General features: G+C 39.4%; 1 protein-coding gene across 3 annotated transcripts in view; it reads left to right on the plus strand.

The window, feature by feature from the left end:
- The first annotated feature begins 221 nt into the window (after window positions 1–221).
- GCFC2 (GC-rich sequence DNA-binding factor 2) overlaps window positions 222–21075 on the plus strand; it is a 28288-nt gene continuing 7434 nt past the window's right edge. The window contains exons 1-13 of one of the 3 annotated variants that reach the window (XM_040993632.1): window positions 222–510; window positions 2459–2584; window positions 2686–2787; window positions 4543–4767; window positions 5916–6013; window positions 7253–7368; window positions 9826–10012; window positions 10699–10822; window positions 11291–11366; window positions 11978–12090; window positions 12999–13198; window positions 15030–15177; window positions 18358–18479. In XM_040993632.1, the coding sequence (XP_040849566.1) occupies window positions 255–510; window positions 2459–2584; window positions 2686–2787; window positions 4543–4767; window positions 5916–6013; window positions 7253–7368; window positions 9826–10012; window positions 10699–10822; window positions 11291–11366; window positions 11978–12090; window positions 12999–13198; window positions 15030–15177; window positions 18358–18479 (1893 nt within the window). In that variant the 5' untranslated portion in view covers window positions 222–254. The remainder of the gene's footprint in view (window positions 511–2458; window positions 2585–2685; window positions 2788–4542; window positions 4768–5915; window positions 6014–7252; window positions 7369–9825; window positions 10013–10698; window positions 10823–11290; window positions 11367–11977; window positions 12091–12998; window positions 13199–15029; window positions 15178–18357; window positions 18480–21075) is intronic. The other 2 variants (XM_040993633.1, XM_040993634.1) reach the window with 2 other exon arrangements.

Consider the following 21075-nt stretch of genomic DNA (forward strand, 5'->3'; position numbering starts at 1 on the left):
TGCGGCAGGGCGTAACTGCTGCTCTCCCTGCGATTCGGCCGCGGGAAGCTCCTGGCAACCTTTCCCCTCCACAGATTCCCGCCAAGAACACTAGAGGGCCTGAGAGGCGACGCACGCATGCGCAGGACGAAGCCGGAGGCGCCGGGCGCGCGGGTCGGGCGCGTGCACGCAGGCCCGGCGCGCGCACGCAGCGGCGGGGGCGAAGGTGGCTGGAGCGCGCGCCCTGCACTCACTGGGCGCTCCGAGGCTCGGCCATGGCGCACAAGCCGAAAAGGACTTTCCGGCAGCGCCGAGCTGACGACAGCGACAGCGACGGCGCCGAGGAGCCGCCTGTGGGGCTCGGGACGCTCAAGGAACGGGGCCAGCCCACTGGAGGGGAGCGTGCGGAGGCGGAGGAAGGGCCCCGCCGAGCCCCGGGCCCTCGCGGCAGGGGTCGGGGCCCGGTGTGGGCGAGCTCCCGGCGCGCCGCACGAGGGGCTGCCGCCCCGGACCGAGGCTCGGGCGCCCCAGGTGACGCGGGTGCGCTGGGGCTTCCTGCAAGTTTCCCTGACAAGCTGCTGAGCCAGCCGTGCGGGGTCGCGGGCCGGGTGGGCTGCCCGCGTGTGCAAGCCGGGCACCTCGCGGAAGCCGTAGCTCTAACCACTTGCATGACAGTGGGGTGGTTGTTGCTTATGAAGAATCTAAATGGTCACAGAGGGGTTCAGGTCACAACTTTTGTGTACCTTCTCAACTTGCCCAGTTCACTTTTCTGTAAATAATCACTTGATCAGAGATGTGCGCGGGAAAAATCTAAATAGGTTTTGGTGCTTTCTTGTGTGCTTGTTTTGTTTTAATCTGTAATGTACAGAAACTAAAATAATTGGGCAACAATAAATAGATTATAAATGTGAGACAGTACTAGCAAGTAGTACAGTAGAATCATTGTCAAATCTCTTTGATTTTTAAAATACAGGCAAAGACATTAGACAATAGGTTGTTGCACCTGGCGCTCATGCATTTTCTTACACAAATTGAAAAAAATTACTACTAGGGCCACATGAGAGCTGAACTGGCAAATCCTCTGTCTTGTGCCTGCATCCCGTGTGAGTGCCGATTTGTGTCCTGGCTGCTAGGCTTCCCATCCAGGCCCTTGCTTATGGCAATCCCCCTGTGGTCACAAACAATGGAGCGGGGCTGCTCTGAAGCCCAATGCTGCTTATAGACCCTGCTCATGCTTACGGGGCCCAAAAACTGGGCATTTTCCACTGCTTTCGCAGGTACTTTAGCAGGGAGCTGGATCTGAGTTGGAGCAGTCAGGACTCAAGCTGGTACCCCTATGGCACTGCTGCACGTGGTAACTTTACTTACTTACCACAGATCTAGTCTCATGCAGTCTTTTTTTTAAGATTTATTTATTTCTATTGGAAAGTCAGATTTACAGAGAGCAGAGACAAAGAAAGAGCTTCCATCGTCTGGTTCACTCACCAAGTGGCCACAATGGCCAGAGCTGAGCCAATCCGAAGCCGGGAGCCAAGAGTTTCTTCCTGGTCTCCCAACAGGTACAGGTCCCACACTTTGGACCATCGTCTCCTGCTTTGCCAGGCCACAAGCAGGAAGCTGAAAGGGAAGTGGACTAGCTGGAACACAAACTGGTGTCCATATGGAATCCCAGGAATGCAAGGTGCAGACTAGCCACTAAGCTATCACACTGGGCCTTTCCTCATTCTGTCTTAGAAGTTTTGATTTGGTTCAGACATTTTTGAGCTGTATATAGATATAAATTAAGGTAAAAGTTTAAGGTAAACGGATTCTGTGGTCATATTTTAAGGTTTCTGTTTTTTCATGAAGATTGGAATATTATTGTGAATTAAGGATTACTTTCCATCAGATAACATCATTTTCGGTGTTGTCTCTTGGTGTTGCTTAGTGGATTAGTTGAGTATAGCCTATGATGTCACCTCCCTAAATCACAGACTGAAGATGTAGCCCTATGCTTCAGTTTTGACCAAAGTGTTTATTGCAATATTTCTTGCCACCAGCCATTAAACATGGTATAATATAAAGAAAGCCTAAATTCTGGAATTGGCTAGAATTAGGGTGAAAACCCTGCTTCTCCATTTACTTTCTGTTTTTGTCCTCTCCAGCCTTAATTTCTTCATCACTAATAATGTTTACTTTATACATTTATGATGACTAAATGAAGTAAATCTTGTAGCATAGGTTTCAGTGACCCTAACACATCGTAAGCGTACATTATTTTTTTTCCTTTTCTATTCTATTCACTACCATTGTTTTTCTTTTCAAAATACCATTTCAATTCCTAGGCCTTTATTTTTTCACTAATGTTCCCTTACCTCTTCTCATTGCGTCCTTTGCAAATTTTTTATTAGATATGTAGATGACACAAATAGGTTAAGTCTTTGTGTATATATTAGATCAGAAAATTCAAGAGTTAAAGATTTGTATGTCGTCTTTTTAGAATCCAGAGTGATTGATCTTTCATCAGATGAAGAGGGTACGAGCCATGACTCCTCAGAAAGCCAGGGTAACCAGAGTCCATCATCTGACACCTCTAGCCCTCTGGCAGAAAGACCTTTGCCAGCAGGTTGGTAGCATTTGCAATCTGGTAAGAACTTTGTAATTCTTAATTCTCTGTGTATACAAGATGTGTGCTGCTGGAATCTAGAGTGGCTGATATTTTCCCAGGGGAAGAGGCTGCAACTCCCTTCTCCTCAGGAAGCAAAGGTGATGAGACTCCATCTTCTGAAAGCTCTAGTTCTCTGGAAGAAAAAACATTTTCATCAGCAGGTTGGTGGTTTTAAGAATTTTTCTTAAAATTCTCTATTTTGGGCCCGGCACGATAGTGTAGTGGTTAAGGTCCTCACCTTGTACACGCTGGAATCCCATATGGTCGCCGGTTCTAATCCTAGTGGCCCTGCTTCCCATCCAGTTCCCTACTTGTAGCCTGGGAAAGCAGTCGAGGACAGCCTAAAGCCTGGGGACTCTGCACCTGCGGGGAGACCCGGAAGAAGCTCCTGGCTTCAGATTGGCTCAGCTCCAGCCGTTGCGGTCACTTGGGGAGTGAACCATTGGACGGAAGATCTTCTTCTCTGTCTCTCCTCCTCTGTACATCTGCCTTTCTAATAAAAATAAATAAATCTTTAAAAATAATAATAAAATAAAATTCTTATTTCTACTAGCAATATTTTCTATACCAAGGATTCTTACTGTTGATAACAACAGAATATAGTGTAGTGTGGTGATTGTCAAATTTTCAAGACTGACTCATTTCTGTTACCTAGCAAGCTGGAGGTCAGATTGCTTACAAGGAGACTGGGATAATGAAGACTGGGATAAGGAAATTAAATAGAACTCTAGGATGGACGTTCAGCCCAGTACTGGAGACGTCAAAGCCCCTGGGTTCGGATGTGGGCTCTGGCTCTGGGCTCCTGCTTCCTGCCAGTACAAATCCTGGGAGGCAGCAGTGAGGCCACAGCAGTGGGGGACCAGCCACCACCGTGGGAGGCCCAGGCTGAGCTTCCATCCCCAGCGTCAGCCCTGGAGCTGAGCCCTGGCTGGTAGTGGGCCAGTGCATAGGCACTCCCTTTCTGTGTATCTGTGCTCTCAAAGAATTAAAAGTTTGGGTTTTTTTGTTTGTTTGTTTGTAATAAAATAGCTGTTTCTAAAAATGTTTATTTGGGAACTTAACAAAAAGAAAGCAGGAGAGACATATTGGAAGCCTATAGGGCATGGGAATCACCTAAAAAAATTTTTTAAGGATTTGTTTTTATTAGAAAGACAGATATACAGAGAGGAGGACAGAGCTCATTTTCCATCTGATGATTCATTCCCCAAGTGGCTGCAACAGCTCGAGCTGAGCCAATCCAAAGCCAGGAACTTTTTTCGGGTCTCCCATGCGGGTGCCGGGTCCCAAGGCTTTGGGCCATCCTTGACTGCTTTCTCAGGCCACAAGCATGGAGGGAGCTGGATGGGAAGCCGGTCCACTGGGATTAGAACCGGCGCCCATATGGGATCCCAACGCATGCGAGGCAGTGACCTTAGCCGCTATGCTATCGCACTGGGCCCAAAATTTTATACTAGTAGATGTTGACCATTTTTGTTCAGGGCTTGGAACAAATCTGACCTACAGATTTTTTAATGAATTTTTTTAATCAAGTTTTAGTAAAGCACAGTCATTGTGTTTGAGTTACTCATCTGCACACTGTGATTGATTGCACACTAAAGTGGCAAAGAGGAAGCTGTGACCCAGATCTTTTGGGCTGACGTGAGAGTTGGCAGCTTGTTTTGTGCTGTGGATTTCTTTACAGTACAGTGAAGCTAAAGCCTCTTCTAAGAAAATGCAAGGTTCCCTAATGGGAATAAATTATATTGGAATTATGATTGTCAAAATATACTTTAAGGGACTTGAGTATAATTGTAAATGCTTCTTTATAATCCTTTATTACAAATACCTACATCAAAGTGATGCCTTTTTTAAAGTGGGAAGAAAATTTATTTCTGTTGGTATTTGGTTTTCAGCATCTTCCTGTTTGTTTTCTTCAGTTAAGATGCCTGATGCAGCTGTCATTCAGGCAGCCCGCAGAAAACGGGAATTGGCCAGGGCCCGAGATGACTACATTTCATTAAATGTGAAACAAAGTTCCACCCTCTCTGGTCTGAAGGGAGGCAGCGATGAGGACAGCGAAAGTGAGCCTGATGGTCCAGAGGCAAGAATACCATTTACCGCGAAGCCCCAGACACTTCGGCAGAGAATGGCTGAAGAGACAAGTGTGTATTGATCTTATATCCTAATATTTGAAGAGTAGATCACTTTTCATCAGGATATAACATTTCTGAATGTTGATTTTTGTTTAATATAAATTTGGTCTCAGACATTGTGGTCTCTAAAGTACATCTGCATGTGTAATACTGATTGCTAACGTGTAATTCTCACGTGATGTTTTTGACAGGTTAAAAAATTGTACAGTGTGTTGTTTTTAAAACTATCATTATGACACAACTATAAACATTTTTATTAACATGAAAACATAAAGATTCTTTAGGTGTTGTTCATTAAAGTCTATCCTGTGATAAAACAGCTTCTATCAGTAAGTGATGAAGGATTATTTCCGCATTTGTCATTTAAAACATACATGCCAAGGTTTTTATTAAATCAAGTAATACTTTTTTAATTATTTTTATTTTGCTTATTGTAAGGCATATACCCTGGGGAAAGACAGAAAGATCTCCTATCCACTAGCTCACTCCCCAAGTGGCCACAATAGCCAGAGCTGAGCCGATCCATAGCCAGGAGCCTCTTCCAGGTCTCCCACGTGGGCACAGGGTCCCAAGGCTTTAGGCCGTCCTCAAATGCTTTTCCGGGACATAAGCAGGGAGCTGGATAGGAATTGGAGTAGCCGGAATGTGAATTGGCGCCCATATGAGATCCTGTGCATGCAAAGCGAGGATTTCACTACTAGAGCATCGTGCATGACCCCTCAAATAATTTTTGTTTCAAAATGAGACTAATTTCTAATAACCCAGAAATTATTTTAGATGTTTGGATTTTAAGCAAAACCTCAGAGCTCTTTGATGAGGAAAAGAGGGATTTTATTCTTGATAGTTTTTCCCATGAGGCTGTGGTATTTTGACTGGAATAATGGAGTAACAAGGATGCAGTTTACAGAGTTTGTTACTGCATTAAAGTTCCCCAGCTTCCCCGGAGTCCTCATCAAGCTGTGTACCCTCACACCACCTTAATTTCCTTATTTGTAAAATGACAGCAATAATAGTACTTTCTTCCCAGAATTATTGTAATGAATAAGCAACAAGAAAAGTGCTTCTGAGCCTGAATATAGTAAGCCACTCAGAAATGTTAGCTGTGTAGATTGAAAAGGAAAAATATTGAATATTTATCTGTTACTATTTTACCCTAGCAAGCAGACATGAAAGTATAACTGAAGAGAACCAGGAAGATGAAAATCAATATATTTGGGAAGAGCAGCAGATGAGGAGAGCAGTTAAAACTGTGGAGGTAATAACCACTTATGCCATGTATGCTGTTTCTGTGGCTAATGAACAAATTAATACAAATTCAGCCAGTCTCCTTCAACACGGGGCTGGAAATCTGAAATCAAAGCGTTGGCAGGGCTATGCTTTTTGAGTTCTATATTTCAGCCCACTGTACTGATTATATTATGTCCTTTTCCACTAGTTATAAACACTTTCCATTTATGATGACCCTGTCTTTTTTTAGCTTTATAAATATGGACAGTTTACCTTGTATGGAACGCATGTTTAAAAGTAAAATTTAAGCATAAGAAGCCCAAGATGGATTCTGGATCTGCTGTGAGAATGTAAATCCATATGGTGTGTAAAAAAATAAATAAATAAAAGTGGGATATTTGGATCACTGAAAAATGCTGATGATTTAAAGAATTTGAGACCAAAGCCAATAGGAGTATGTAGAGATTTGCTGTTATGATTAGGAACTGAAGGATGCTTAGTCAGAATTGAGGTGAACAATGATGGCATTACATGGAAATTATAAAATGGATAATAAAGCCAGTGAGTTGGCTGAATTTTGTCGTCCACGTGCTTGTGTGTCCTGTGTAAGAGTTCTGCATGACCTTTGAAGTAGGCGTTTAGCCTAGCAGTTAAACTGCAGTTTGAACATTCCTAGCATAGTTGTGATGAGTTATGATTAGCCAAAGAATACTAGTGTGAAACACATCATATTACAATATGGATGTATAGGTGAAAAAGGGATTACCCTACAAGTAACTAAAATCCCAAATAACAGTGGATTAGAGGAAAGTCAGAACTTTGCCTATAGAGCTCCAGCAGACTTCCATTTACTTTTCATGAACTACAATGGAGTTGGAGTTTGATGACTGAATCACAGCTGCATTGTTCATTAATGGCTCTCTATCATGGAAATAAGTATGACTTTAGTTAGACAACTATTTATACCACAGAAAATAATCACCAACAGCACTTTGACCTTGTAGAGTACAGTAGTTTGTAAACACTAATATTAAAAGCCATTGGAACTAGACCTTTTTGAAAAATCAAATTCAGATTACCTCTTACATTTGAATTTAAAGTTCCAGATTTTAAAACTGAGAATTTTAAAAACATTTTATTATGACCATGAAAATTTACAGAGGTATCAGAGTTTTAAGAATAAGGGATCTTGAATTATCCTGTCTCCTTTATGCTATTTTTAAGGTAAATTAAATATTTTCTAAGAAATAAATTTTCATATTTTTAGAGAGGAGGCAAAAAGTTATCCCACAATGGGGAAACTCCAACTGTGAAGAAGTTAAACACTTTGATTTCATTTCCACCAGTAAATTTAGAGATTATAAAGAAGCAGTTAAATGCGAGGTGAGTAGTATTTGTTTTGAAATTTCCATTTATCCTGGGATTTTTAATAGTTAATGAATACACTCTATTTCAGAACAGGTACCTTTTTTGTGCCTTTTTAATCTATGTATTATATGCTTAAACTCTATAGTCTTATTTTTACTTAATATGGTTTAGAAGTATTTTATTGCATGTTAGATAACCCCTGGGTTTTTTTTAATGTTATAGTTATCCATAAAATAACTATAATTTACTTAAGTACTCCCATATTACTCATCATAATTTCTAAAAATTCCCTATCATAGGAAATGCTATAGACAACAAACATTTTATTCTTGTTAGGACTTTTAATAAGTTGGGTTTTTTCCTTAAATTTCCAGAGAAAGTTTGCCATGGCAAAATTAGTGTTTCTGTGGTGTTTGGCAGAGATTGTCTTTCTAAATACCAGCTGTCTTATTTCTGTCAGGGCTAATGCTTATCTCTTAATAAGCAGTGTTAATCTTATATATAATATTTTTTTCTAAAACTAAAGCAAACCCTATCGCAGGTGAGTTTAACTACTTATATTCTGTATTGTACTCATTCCATGGAATGTTCCATAGATTTGTGTACTAGAATATGATTAAATTTTAATTAGTCCATATAGCAGTTTTGATACAAGCATATTACCAAAGCAAGTATTTCTAAAGAATATTTTCTTTGTTTTCAAGATGTATTTTTTCCTAGTACCTGAAAATAAATCTTGAACTATCTTTTTTGTAAATCAACTTCATTGTAACTTTACTCATTATTCACATTGAAATTAAATTTGATTTTGCTTATTTATTTACATGAATAGTTTTATGTGGAAAGGACACCATGTAGAAATTGTTAGTGAAGTGTAGTTATTTCATCTGAAAACTTATTACGTTTAGCCATATTTTACTTACTCTTTATAATTAGTTCATTTAGTTTATAAAGAAAATACATTGTTCTGGTTAAAAAAAAAATAAAAGCACCTTATTCTGGAATATTATTGCTGCTAATTCCTTGTTTCCTTCCAAAAGTGTTCTATATTTGTATGTTTAAAAGTAGAATATCCAAGGAAACTTCAGAAAGTTCATGGAGATTGAAATTAGAAGATAAGTTTATACGGGTGGTATTGTGGTGTTATAGGTTAAACTGCTACCTGCAGCCTACATTCCATATGGGTGCCAATTCAGTTCCCAGCTTTTCCACTTCCTGTCTAGCCTGGAAAAGCAAAAGATGGCTCAAATGCTCAAGGCCACCTGCTCCCCACGTGGGAGACTCACATGTAGCTCCTGGCTCCTGGTTTCAGCTTCCCCACCCCTGACTGTCGCAGCCATTTGGGAAGTGAATCCATGAACGGAAGATTTGTCTGTCTCTCCCTTCTCTCTCTCTCTTTCTCTCTCAGTCTCTATAAATGCCTTTTAAGTAAATGCATCTTTTTTTTTTTAAAGATTTATTTTTATTATTTTTTATTGGAAAGGCGGATGTACAGAGAGGAAGATCTTCCGTCCGATGATTCACTCCCCAAATGAGCGCAACGGCCGATGCTATGCCGATCCGAAGCCAGGAGCCTCTTCCAGGTCTCCCACATGGGTGCAGGGTCCCAAAGCTTTGGGCCGTCCTCGACTGCTTTCCCGGGCCACAGGCAGGGAGCTGGAAGGGAAGCGGGGCTGCTGGGATTAGAACCGGCGCCCATATGGGATCCCGGGCGTGCAAAGCGAGGACCTTTAACCACTTGCGCCACCGCGCCGGGCCCAGTAAATGCATCTTTTTAAAAAATGGGTTTATTTGGTGCAAAACACTTTTAAAACCCTTGGTTAGTTTTTTCATAACACATTTTTCCCTGAACTTTCTGGAGACTATTCATATGGATAGTTGAATTTTTTTAATCATAAATTCATTTTATTTTGATGATGTTTACATAGTTGAAAGGGATGCATGCCCATGTGGACCACCAGTTAGGGTGGGGAGAGGATATAGGGAAGTGCAGTGGAGCAAGAACAGGAAGCAGAGCAATGCACCTCAGAGGACATCTAATTCTAATGACAGATAACACCAAAATGATTATGAAAAAAAGATACATCGAACCAACCCATTCCATGCTCATATGGCTGTAATTCCAGCTCATTTAGATGACTATACTAACAGTGATGCTACATGGACTCCTGTGTTTGGGGTATAATATCATTGAGTGTTCTTACAACTCACCTGCTTTGTAAATTCTCATCAGTCTTGGCTGGAAAACCTAACCACTTAGGCTTTTTCTCTGAAACAGTAGCTGCAGCCTCTGAAAACCTGTGTCTTCCTGTGCCACATGCCCTTCGTTGTGGCCTCCAGCAAGTCTGATAAATCTAAGCTTATCCACTCATCAGTTTCCTTGGTAATCTGTGAAAACATTTGCATTCCGCAGTTACTTTTTAAAAGAATATTTGAAAAATGAAACAAAGCTTTTTTTTTTTACTCATTTAGGTTAACATTACTGCAAGATACTCATCGCTCACACCAGAGGGAATATGAGAAATACTTGCAAGATGTGGAGAGCTCAAAGAGTACAATCCAGAACCTAGAAAGCTCATCAAATCAAAATCTAAATTATAAATTTTATAAAAGCATGAAAATTTATGTGGAAAATTTAATTGGCTGTCTTAATGAAAAGGTATGTGTAAGTAGTTTTATTTTGTTTTCTGGGAGAAACCTCTGACATCAGTTACAAAACAGAATAAAAGGAAAGTTTGAATTTGGCCATTAATTACTTTTCTCTAGTACTCTTCCTTCATATTTTAACATATTCTTACATTAAGCCTTCCGTTAATGTTGACTATTTAGAATTTTTTGCAGGATTTTAATCTGGTAAGTAATAATAAAATCTTGAATGTAAGCTTTTCTTTCCAGATTTCATCTGTTTAAGACAAATTCCTGAAAGATGAAGGGACATCACTGAGTGAAAGGATGTTGCCCAAGAAACAAAAGTTTCAATTAGTCGCACCTTTCTGCATCACAGCTTTGTTACCTGTTTCTGATTAGACCTCTTTCATTCTCTGGCTTTCCAGATTTCAACAGTTTCTTATGGCATCCCTTCTGTATACCCCATGCTGTGGAAACCAGCTTCCCCATATATATAGATAGAGGTTACAATATGTTAGTTGATTTTTTTTAATTGAAAGTATTTGTAGGTCTGTTGTACATAATATTTTTCCTCATGTGATATGCTTAGTATTAGAAATATTTTTATGACAGTTGAGCATATGCATTTATATACATATTTTCTTAGTGTTACCTCTTTATGCATTTTATGACTTATTCGTGACAAGCTGCAAAACGGTACTTATGTATATATTTCAGGTTATCAACATACAAGAAATAGAGTCATCCATGCATGCACTCCTCTTAAAACAAGCCACGACCCTTGTGAAACGCAGGCAAGATGAATTAAAACATGAATCAACGCATTTACAGCAGTTATCATGTTAGTGTTTTTAATGATCAGTATGCTTTATTATTTATTTAATTACCATCTGAGGAATAAAAATCCTTTTATTCCTATATAAAAAATACTTTTTATGATTTTTGCCACTAACCCGTTACCTGTCCCCTTCCAAAGACCTAGAATATTTAACAATAAAAATTACAACTTCTAATTATTTAAGGAAAAATATTTATATGACCATTTCTAAGATTTAGATTATGCTTCTTCGTTCTCACACTGGTTTTGTATATTTTGTCTATTCCTTTGAGTAAAGTGCTCTCAGAGGATAGCAAAAGAGATGAGACCATAACCAAGGCGCTGATAAAACAGACACAAAGTGAATTTCAAACACACAACATTTAATTAGTCACAAATAATGATATACACACACACACATTCATGGTAATGCCTTTATTTTCAATATTTTTGAGAATTTGGAGTGCAAAAATCAATTTTATTCATTAACAGGCAAAGCTGAAACAGATGGAAGCTTGGCTATAGATGAAAAAACTCAGTGGATTTTAGAAGAGATTGAATCTCGAAGGTAGCTATATAAAGTGAAGACTTACCACATCATTGAGCAAGTACTTTTTACTACTTAAATATAAATGACTTTGTGACCTGATCAGCTATAACCCACCAGTAATTTATGAGAATATTGTAAAACCAAAATTTTGTTAGCCATTCAGCTGTTGTAAAGATCCGCTGGTATATCTGAACCAGTTGGAAGGGGTTTGTAAAAGGACATCTCTTCCCTTGGGTTCTCCCCACCTGACTACTGCAGCAGGAGACGCCTTGCTTTGAATAAAGCCTAAAAAAATAAAGTGATGGGTAAAATGACATTTTTCAACCTGAACTGCTCCTAAAGAAAAGGTGACCCTAATTATATTGTCACCCTCTATTGAGACTCTAGGTAGCCTGTGCAAGTGTCCTAACTGGGAATGTCATGTAAGGAAAGACATGTCATTCTCATGTCAACTCAAATCCATGAGAATAAATATGTCAAGAATTAACATAAAATTGTGTGCTGAAGTGATGCTGTGCTTCTGGCCTTTTTAAATGAATGATAACATTTTGTTCTTCATTTTAAACCAGTGGTTTTCAGCAAGAACTATTTGACTTTTCATTTGTTTTTCGTGTATGAAAAAAATATAGGCAAAAGCGAAGACAAACCAGGGCCCTTTCTGGAGAGTCCGGCCATCAGGAGGGGACATCCAGTGACGAGGAGCTGTCCTCTGCGGAGATGAGTGACTTCCAAAACAGGTCAGGTCAGTGACCAGCTCTGTACTAGGCCTTTGTTTGAAATGCTGAGAAACGTTTTGCCCTAAATTATGTAACCTACATAAAAAAACAGGAAAGTTCAGGGAAAATGAAAGATTTTTTTTTTTCCTCCTTGGAGACTTCCTTTTGGTAAGTATTCTTGGAGCTTGATACTAGGATACTTCAAAAATACCATAGAAAAATGGCATTAGAAGATTGAATTTATTACAAAGCAAAAATGATTTTTGGTGTAAAATTTTGTATGTGTGAGAAGTATGTTATGAAAATACTGTGCATATATTTGCCAAGCTTGTTGTACCAAAATAAAATCATGCTTTTTATTCTATTTTTCCAAAATCTTGAAGTTTTCCCTCAAGTCTTTCTCCCTAGTCTTTTTTCCTATTGTAAGTGAACATTTTGGTTTTATTTCTTTGCCTCGTATTTCTATAATTTTTAATTCAGGGAACCTGGACTCAAGGAAGTGATGTTTAGCATTATGAACTGGCATGGTGATGTACAGTTGAAAGAGTCTGCACACTGGAGTTGAAGTAGACTTAGGTTCAAAGAGGGCTCTCTTCCTTTGATCATGAGCAGATTCCGTCACCTCACTAAATCTAATGTTTTGGTTTTTTCTGCAGTTCAGTTATGCCTTACTGGAAGATAATTAAGGTATTGAAATGAGATAATGAATTTGTAATATTTTAACATAATAGCAAAGACTCAGGAAATGGTAGATTTTATTGGTGTGTTTTTACTTTTACCAAATTGACTTTTTAGTAATTGGAAATGTGTGTGTTAATGTCAAAGGAAAGGTTTCAGATCTGTTGGTTATATCATCACATGACTGTAAGGAAGCATACTTAAAGTTCATAAACTTGAGATTCATAATCTAAAGAGACTTGTTTTTTATTTACAGATGACATTATAAAGGATCATAAGAAAGTTTTTGAAGATGTGCATGATGATTTTTGTAACATCCAGAGCATTTTATTGAGATTTCAACAATGGCGAGAAAAGTTTCCTGATTCCTATTATGAAGCATATATTACTTTATGCATACCAAAGCTTTTAAATCCGCTAATAAGGGCCCAGTTAATCAGCTGGAATCCTCTTAAGGTATGCCTAACATGAGAAGAAATCTCCTGCTAGATTAAATTGCCTTGTTGACAGATTAGCTGTAAAACAACTTAAAGTTGGAGCTAAAACATAGAGCTTTGGGATACTAGTAGTACAGGAGTATGCATTTAAGCTATATTCATTTGTTCTTGGTTCTCATGTAATTTTTAAGACTGAGAAACATTAGCCATCAGTAATCCAGTTTTTTTTTTAACTTTCTATACTAAGTTTGAAATCCTCCTTCCTCCCAAAAAAATGTTAAAGTAGTATTAAATTTGGGCCACTTAACACAGAAACCTTGGTCCAAGGGTCCTGAAGCTATTTGGAAGACTCAGAAGGGAAAACTACATTGAGAAAGAAAAATTTAAGCAAGATTCTGAAGGGCATACAGGATTTACATGGGAGGAGAGAAAAAGGGGAAGGCTTTTCGTAAAGGTATAAAGGGAAAGGTATTAATTCAAGGGCTAGAGAGTGTGGAGTTCAGACCCTAAATTAAGAAGTAAGGGTTGATTTTTGTAAATAATGGAAGGGGTGACATGTTGAAAGTGACATTCTAGAAGCCCTAGTAGCAAGCTAACTTGGAAAGGAGGAAAATGAGAGATAAAGGCTATTCTGTAGTCTTCACTTGAAAGTGTTGGATTGGACCTGGCACAGTAGCCTAGCGGCTGGAGTCCTCACCTTGCACATGCCTGGATCCCGTATGGGTGCTGGTTCTAGTCCCAGAGGCCCCGCTTCCCATCTAGCTCCCTGCTTATGTTTGGGAAAGCAGTCAAGCAGTCAAGGATGCCCAAAAGCCTTGGGACCCTGCACCCGCGTGGGAGACCTGGAGGAGGCTTCTGGCTGCTTGAGAGGTGAATCAACAGACAGAAAATTAAAAACAAAAAAGAAAAGAAAAGAAACGAAACTGTTGGATTCATGTCGTACTGGTGGAAAAGGAAACAGAAAGGATAGATGACAAGAAGTCTTGAAGTAAGAACTTAAGAGCCCTCAAACTATAAAGATGAACCCTAAGATTTGGTTCTGGAATGTCAGAAGAGTAATGGCGTTAACAAAGATGGAGACTTCAGAAAGAAAAGGACTTAAAGTAAATTCCACTTTGTAGACAGCAAAACAGTAGAGATCCATGTGGATGTACTTTGTGAACTAGCAGGCAAGTGAAGTCCCAGGAAAAGAGAATTAAAGATAAAAATTACAGAGTGAAGGACCAAAGCCGACCTTGTCTGTCTGTGTCAGTCATGCGTGCCTGCTCGTCTAGGTTACATTCAGGATCATACTGCGGTAACTGAGCTTCACCATGGGAGGGCAATAAGTTAGGCATCCACCTTGTTATTCTGAAAAGCTGAGATGGATATTTTGTAGGCCTAGCAGAGATCCTTCAATTCTTTCATTCAAAAAATAAATAAATAACCATCTGCTCCCATTTGCCTAATAAGCTAACCCACACAGAAATTACATATTACGCTTGTAAGAACAGAAAGAACCAAAAATAAGATTTTCTAAGAGTGAATGAGTTTTTACAGATTCTGTGTTTTTTTTCATGTGCCCAGCAAAGATATATTTTACGCCTACCATAGTGTGCCATTTGGGACATAGTAAGCATTTGTTGAGTGTTTGTATGAGTGAATGGATAAAATGCAGCAGTTTGTTAGATTAACAGATACCGTATTGTAAGTCATACTGCCTTGCCTAATGGCTAGTGATGCATATATAGTGTTAAAGAATTATTGCCCTTTGAAATTCAGAAAGGTTCTGTTTATTAAAAAATTTAACTATTTTAAAATTAACTAACATTTAGGAATTCATTTCTAACTTGTATAATTTTGTGTTTAAGTTGGATTCCATAGGTTTAAAACAGATGCCATGGTTCATATCGGTAGAAGAATTTGTGGACAACAGTGTGGAAAACTTAAATAAGGACAATTCTGACAAAAAAATCTTCTCTGCTATCATCAACAAAACAGTTATTCCACGGCTGAAAGGTACTGTTCTCTAATCTTGCTCTGATTAAATTGCTTTTTTGGCAGAATATAAGATTGTTCATGTTTGTGGCAGGTATGTTTTTTTTTCTAGAAATTTTTGCACACAAACAAATGTTATGCAGTAAAGATAACAGATATTGGGTAGACCTTTGCCACGTGGGGCATCTGTATTCCAGATCAAGGTTCCTAGGTTTATATTCCAGATTCCTGCTACTGCATACCTTGGGTGACAGCAAGTGAAAGCTAAGGACTCAAGTCTTTGCCATTACTGTTGGAGGTGCAGACTGAGATCTGGGCTCCTGGCTTCCCCCGCTCCAGCTCAGTCCTCACTGAGTCATTTGGAGAATGAACCATTGGATGAAAGACCTCTGTCTCTCTTTTGTTTCCCTTTCAACTAAAATGAAGTTTAATAAATGCTGATTTTAAGCTGGTTAAAAAAATTTTTAAGCTGTTTTGGTCAAGTGGTTGATTGCCGACCCACTGGTACTCTGAGCAGTTAACATTTCTGATATTTCAGTTGCTTTGGGGACACCTGAATCATCTGTTAAGGGTTTGCTTGTATCTGTACTGTATGTACCTTTTTCTTTCCCCTTACTTCTCCCATGAATGTTTCTCTTTTCTTTCCATTTAAAAAAATTTGCTGAGCTGAACCAATCGGTAACTAGGAGTCTCCTCCAAGTCTCCCACGTGCGTGCAGGGTTTCATGGCTTTGGGCCATCCTCCACTGCTTTCCTAGACCACAAGCAGAGAGCTGGATGGGAGGTGGAGCAGCCGAGACATGAACCGATGCCCACATGGGATGTGGGTGCTTTACAGGGGGAGGATTGGCCCACTGGACCTGACTAGGTTGCTTTAGAGACTGAATTCTCGTGGGGGTGGGGAGAAGGTGGATGTTTTGGCACAGGTAACACACATTCCCGAATCAGGGTACCTAGGTTTGAGTCTACCTAAGCTTCCAGTCTAGCTTCCTATTTTGTGTATCTTGTGAGGCAGTATATAATGGCTTAAATGCATTGGTCCTACCACAATGTAGGAGAACCAGATGGTGCTCTTGGTTCCTGCTTCAGTCTGACCCAGCCCCAGCTGTTAACAGACATTTGAGAAGTGAGCCAGCAGGGGGAAGGTCTCTATTTCTATTGTCCCTTTTTTCTCTCTGCCTTTCAAATAGATAAAACATTTGTAGTGACTGAATTCTATATGTATTTCCAAATTAACTGTAACAGTATTTGCTAATAGATTGGTTATGAGGCAAGAGAAGGAATCAGGAGTGTTTGGATTGTTCTGGGCCTGAGCAGCTGGAAGGCCAGAGTTGCCGTTTCCTGAAATGGAAAAGGCTTAGAGGATTAAATTTCCAGTGGAGAAAGTCCATCAGGAGCTCTGTTTGGGATTTCACTGAATTTGAGACCTTGTTATCTGAGAGGTAATATGAAAGATAGTTGGATATATGAATCCTAAAAGAGATGTTGAGGCAGAAGGTATGAATTTAGAATTTTATTAGCATGTCTGTGATTCTTATAGCCACAGAAGTGATTTTAAACACTACAAGAGTGCGTGTAAATAAGAAAGGAAAGGTATGTAACCAGAGATCCGAAGATTCTCCAGCACTTTGGTTCAGGAAGCAAAGAGGCGGCAGGTACCAAAGCAGACAGCAGGAAAACTGGGAGTCTGGCACCCAAGAGACAAGTGAAAGAAATTTTCTAGGAGGGGGCTGGTGCAGTGATGTTCCAGGCTAATCCTCCACCCACACTGCCAGCATCCCTATGGGCACTGGATCGTTTCCTGGCTGTCCCATCTCTAATCTGGCTTCCTGCTTGTAACCTGGGAATGCAGCAGATAGCCCAAGTGCTTAGACCTCTTTCCCCATGTCAGACCCGGAGAAGTACCCTAGCTGCTAATTTCAGATCAGCTTAGCTCTGGTCTTTGTGGCCATTTGGGGAATAAAACAGTAATGAGAGATCTCAGTTTCTTATCTGTAATTCTCCCTTTCAATTAGAAATAATTTTTGAAAAATATTTTTTAAGCTTTCGAAGAAAGTGATGAAGTCTTGCAGTTGTCAGCAATAAAATATGTGAAGTCTTATGTACTTGGAGTTTGCTAGAGGATTGTTACCTATGAACTAATTTAAATAGTTTATGTAGAGTGGTGAGTGAAATGCCTAATTAGAGGGAAATCAAGAATAAATGGGAAGAGGAAAGTTTGAGATAGAAGTTTCAGGAATTTTATTTCAGAGATAGTAGTTGCAGATATTTTACTATATAAGAAAAAAGAGAAGGGCCCAGATCAATGGCATAATTGGCCAACCCTCCCTTTGCAAATGCCAGGATCCCATAGGGTTGCCAGTTTGTGTCCCAGCTGCTCCACCTCCCTTTTTGCTGCCTGCTTTAGGGCTTGGCAGCAGAGAATGGCCCAGATTTTTGGACCCCTGTATCTACATGGGAGACCTGAAAGAGTTACTAGAAGCATAAGTATGGTTAAAAGGAGATTTAATTTTAGTGCCAGAGAAACAACTGTTGTAGGATGATGGGAAAGATTCATTGTGAAAGGATAGGACAGAATTCCAAGAGTGGAATCTCAGGTAAGCAAAAGGGTTGAGATCATGGGCACAAATCAAGGGTTGGCTTCGCTGGGAGAAATGGATGTCTCGTCCATTGCAATAGAGGACAAGTTAGAGCACCTGGGCACGGATGCAGGTATGTGGGTACTGCAGTAGGAGCTGTGGAACTTCAGGTTACTTTTTTTCCCCCATCAAATTAGAAAGTAATTATGTTGGAGGGAACAAAGGAGAAAGTAAAGTCCATCTACTAAGACTAGTGAAGAGGAAGAAGAATGTATTGAATGGCCATCTAGACAAGAAGGGTAATCAGACAAGAGAAAGAATATGTGATTGCTGTGGAGCATTAAGGATTTCCTTGAATTTTACGGTGATACATTAATTGTGACTTTTTTCAAGCCACATACTCTCTGCATGCTTGCAGGCAGATTTGGTGACAAGAATAGCTAGGATTATGGGTTAGTCAGATGAATTCAGCAAAGCCCAAGAAAGACAAGAAGTGGAATTTGTGTGTAAATACATGATGCCCATGACTGATGTGGGTTTTAAACCAGGGAAGGAAGTCTTTGCCAGAGCTCTCACTCTTTGTCAAAGCAGTAAGTTGTACATCACTGAAATATGTGTTTCAGACTTTATCGAATTCATCTGGGATCCTTTGTCAACCACTCAGACAAGAAGTTTAGTAAGGCACTGCAGCATGATTTCTGAAGAACTTTCTACTTGTGAAAATGAAGTTAATACAGGCAAACCGGTAATGTTGTTCACTACAACTTCTCTGATTTATAAATATTTTTGTTATAAACCATTGTAGAAGATGGAGATATATTATCAGGAAACTGAGGGGAAACATGTCTGGCTCTGATTTATAGAACCGGAGGATTGAATACAATTTTGTACTTCTAAGAGATCTAACAGGAATGTAATCACTATAGGCATGCACTATAAGATCCGGATGATTGCTTCCCTCCTCACTAGAGTATTTCTCTGAATGATCGGATTTCTGTTCTTGTGACCCAAGAAGCTCTCGGGTTTGTGAATATGAACTGGCCATTAATGTGTTGGTGCAATCTTATTCCTTTTAAAAGAAAAATAAAACTTCTTGGTCCTTTTTCAAAAAAGTCTAGCTGAATTGTTGACTTTATCCAATAGTGATTTCTAAATCGGGTAACATTCATGATGTTAGCTACTTGTTTTCAATCTGCCAAAATTAAGACTAATAGTCTCTTCATTTAGATCAGTTAATTCTTTGCTGCCCAGCTCCTTGCTTGTTGCCAGGAAAACCAGTAGAGGACGGCTCAAGGCCTTGAGACCCAGAACCCATGTGGGAGACCTGGGGGAGGCTTCTGGCTTCAGATCATCGTAGCTCCAGCCATTATGGAGGACCAGTTGGGGAACCAGCTGATGGAAGATCTTTCTGTCTGTCCGTCTCTCTGTAAATCTGCCTTTCCATAAAAATAGATAAATCTTTATAAAATAGTTTTTAAGATGCAGCTAAGATACTGTTTACAGAACATTTAATATCTGCATTTTTATTAACTTATAATGAATATACATATTAATGGGTACATATTCAGTGCATATACACAATGCACAATAATCAGTTTAGAGTAATTAGCATATCCATCACCTCAAATGTTTATCATTTGTGTGAGAAACAATGTGAATCCTCTTCATAAGCTATTTTGAGATATTTACTTTTTTGCAGTCACTTTGTTGTGCTTTAGAACATTGGAAGTTGTTCCTTCCATCTGACTGCACTCTTGTACCTGTGAGCCATCCTTCATCCATTCTCTGTACTCTCCTCTTTCTAACCTCTATTCTACCTTCTATTTTCATGAAGTCAGCACATTAGTGGGAATATGTTGTGATTGTCTTTCTGCATCTGACTTCACTTAACACAGTATCCTTGAGGCACATCCATGTTGCTGCAGATGGCAGGACTATGTTCTTTCTTTAGCTGAGTAATATTCTATTGTTCATAAGGCATCATATATTCTTTATTCTTTCACCCATCTGTGGAATACCTAGGTTGATTCCAAACCATGGCTATGATGAATAGTGCTGCAATAAACATAGGAGTACAGGTATTTCTTCAGCCTCCTGATTTCCTTTCCTAAGGATGTGTGCATGCAGTGGAATTGCTGAAACAGATGGTAGTTCTGTTTTTAGTTTTAGGAGGAAACTCTCTGCTGTTTTCCACAAGGGCAGTACTGACTTATATCTCACCAACAGTTTACAGTAATTCCCCTCTCTGTGTCCTTGCCAGCATGCGTTTTTACTGTTTCCATTGCTAGCCATTCTGTGCTGAGACAATTTATATTCATGGTGATTTTGAACTCCCACTTCCTGTAGTTGAGTGAGCATTCTTACATGTATTTGTTGACCATTTGTATATCTTTAGAGATATGAGAGATATGCCATTCAGATAGCTTACCCACTTTTAAAATATTATTTGGAAGATGGAGTTAGGAAATAAATGATCTTCAATCTGCTGGTTCACGGCCATAGCTGGCCACTGTGGTTGGCCATGACCCAGGCCAAAGCCAAAGAGCCTGGTATTTTACTTGGTTTCCCAAATTGGTGCCAGAAACCCAAGCACATGTGCCATCTTCCACTGCTTTCCCTAGTGCATTGGAAGGGAGCTAGATTGGAATTGGCACAGCCAAGACTCCAACCAGTGCTCATATGGGGTGCCAGCTTTGCCTATTTTTTTTTCTTTCTTTCTTTCTGCTGTGTTGAGTTCTTTATACATTCTGGGTACTAATTCTGTCATGAATAGCTTGCAAATATTTTTCTCCAGTTCTGTAGGTTATATTTTTACACTTTTGGCTGTTTCTCTTGCTGTGCAAAAAGCCTTTAGTTTCATAATCCCATTTATCAATTTTTGCTTTGTTTGCATTGCTTTGGGGGCATCATATCCCAAAGAAATATTTATCTAAATCAGTGTTTAATTTCTCGTTAGTTTTAGATTTCACATTTAAGGCACTGATCCATTTTGAGTTGATTAGGTCTAGTTTCATTTTTTTTGAATACAGATATTCAGTGTAGCCAGCATTACTTATTAGAGAGGCTGTCCATTCTCTATTGTATGTTCTTGTTTCCTTTATTTAAAATTGGTTGTTTGGAGGGCATATGTATTTATTTTCTGTGTTCTCGATTCTGTTAATTGGTCAGTGTGTCTTTTTAATCTAGTACCAGGCTGTTTTAGTTATTACAACTTTGTAGTATGTTTTAAAGTCAGGTAATACTCTGGCAATTTGAGGTATTCTGTGGTTCAGTAGGCATTTTATGATTGTTTTCTCTTTTTCTCTGAATAATGTCATTGGTATTTTGACAGGGCTGGCTTT

The sequence above is a fragment of the Ochotona curzoniae genome, unplaced genomic scaffold (assembly GCF_017591425.1).
Source record: "Ochotona curzoniae isolate NIBS_2020 unplaced genomic scaffold, NIBS_Ocur_1.0 contig_883, whole genome shotgun sequence".
Lineage (NCBI taxonomy): Eukaryota > Metazoa > Chordata > Mammalia > Lagomorpha > Ochotonidae > Ochotona > Ochotona curzoniae.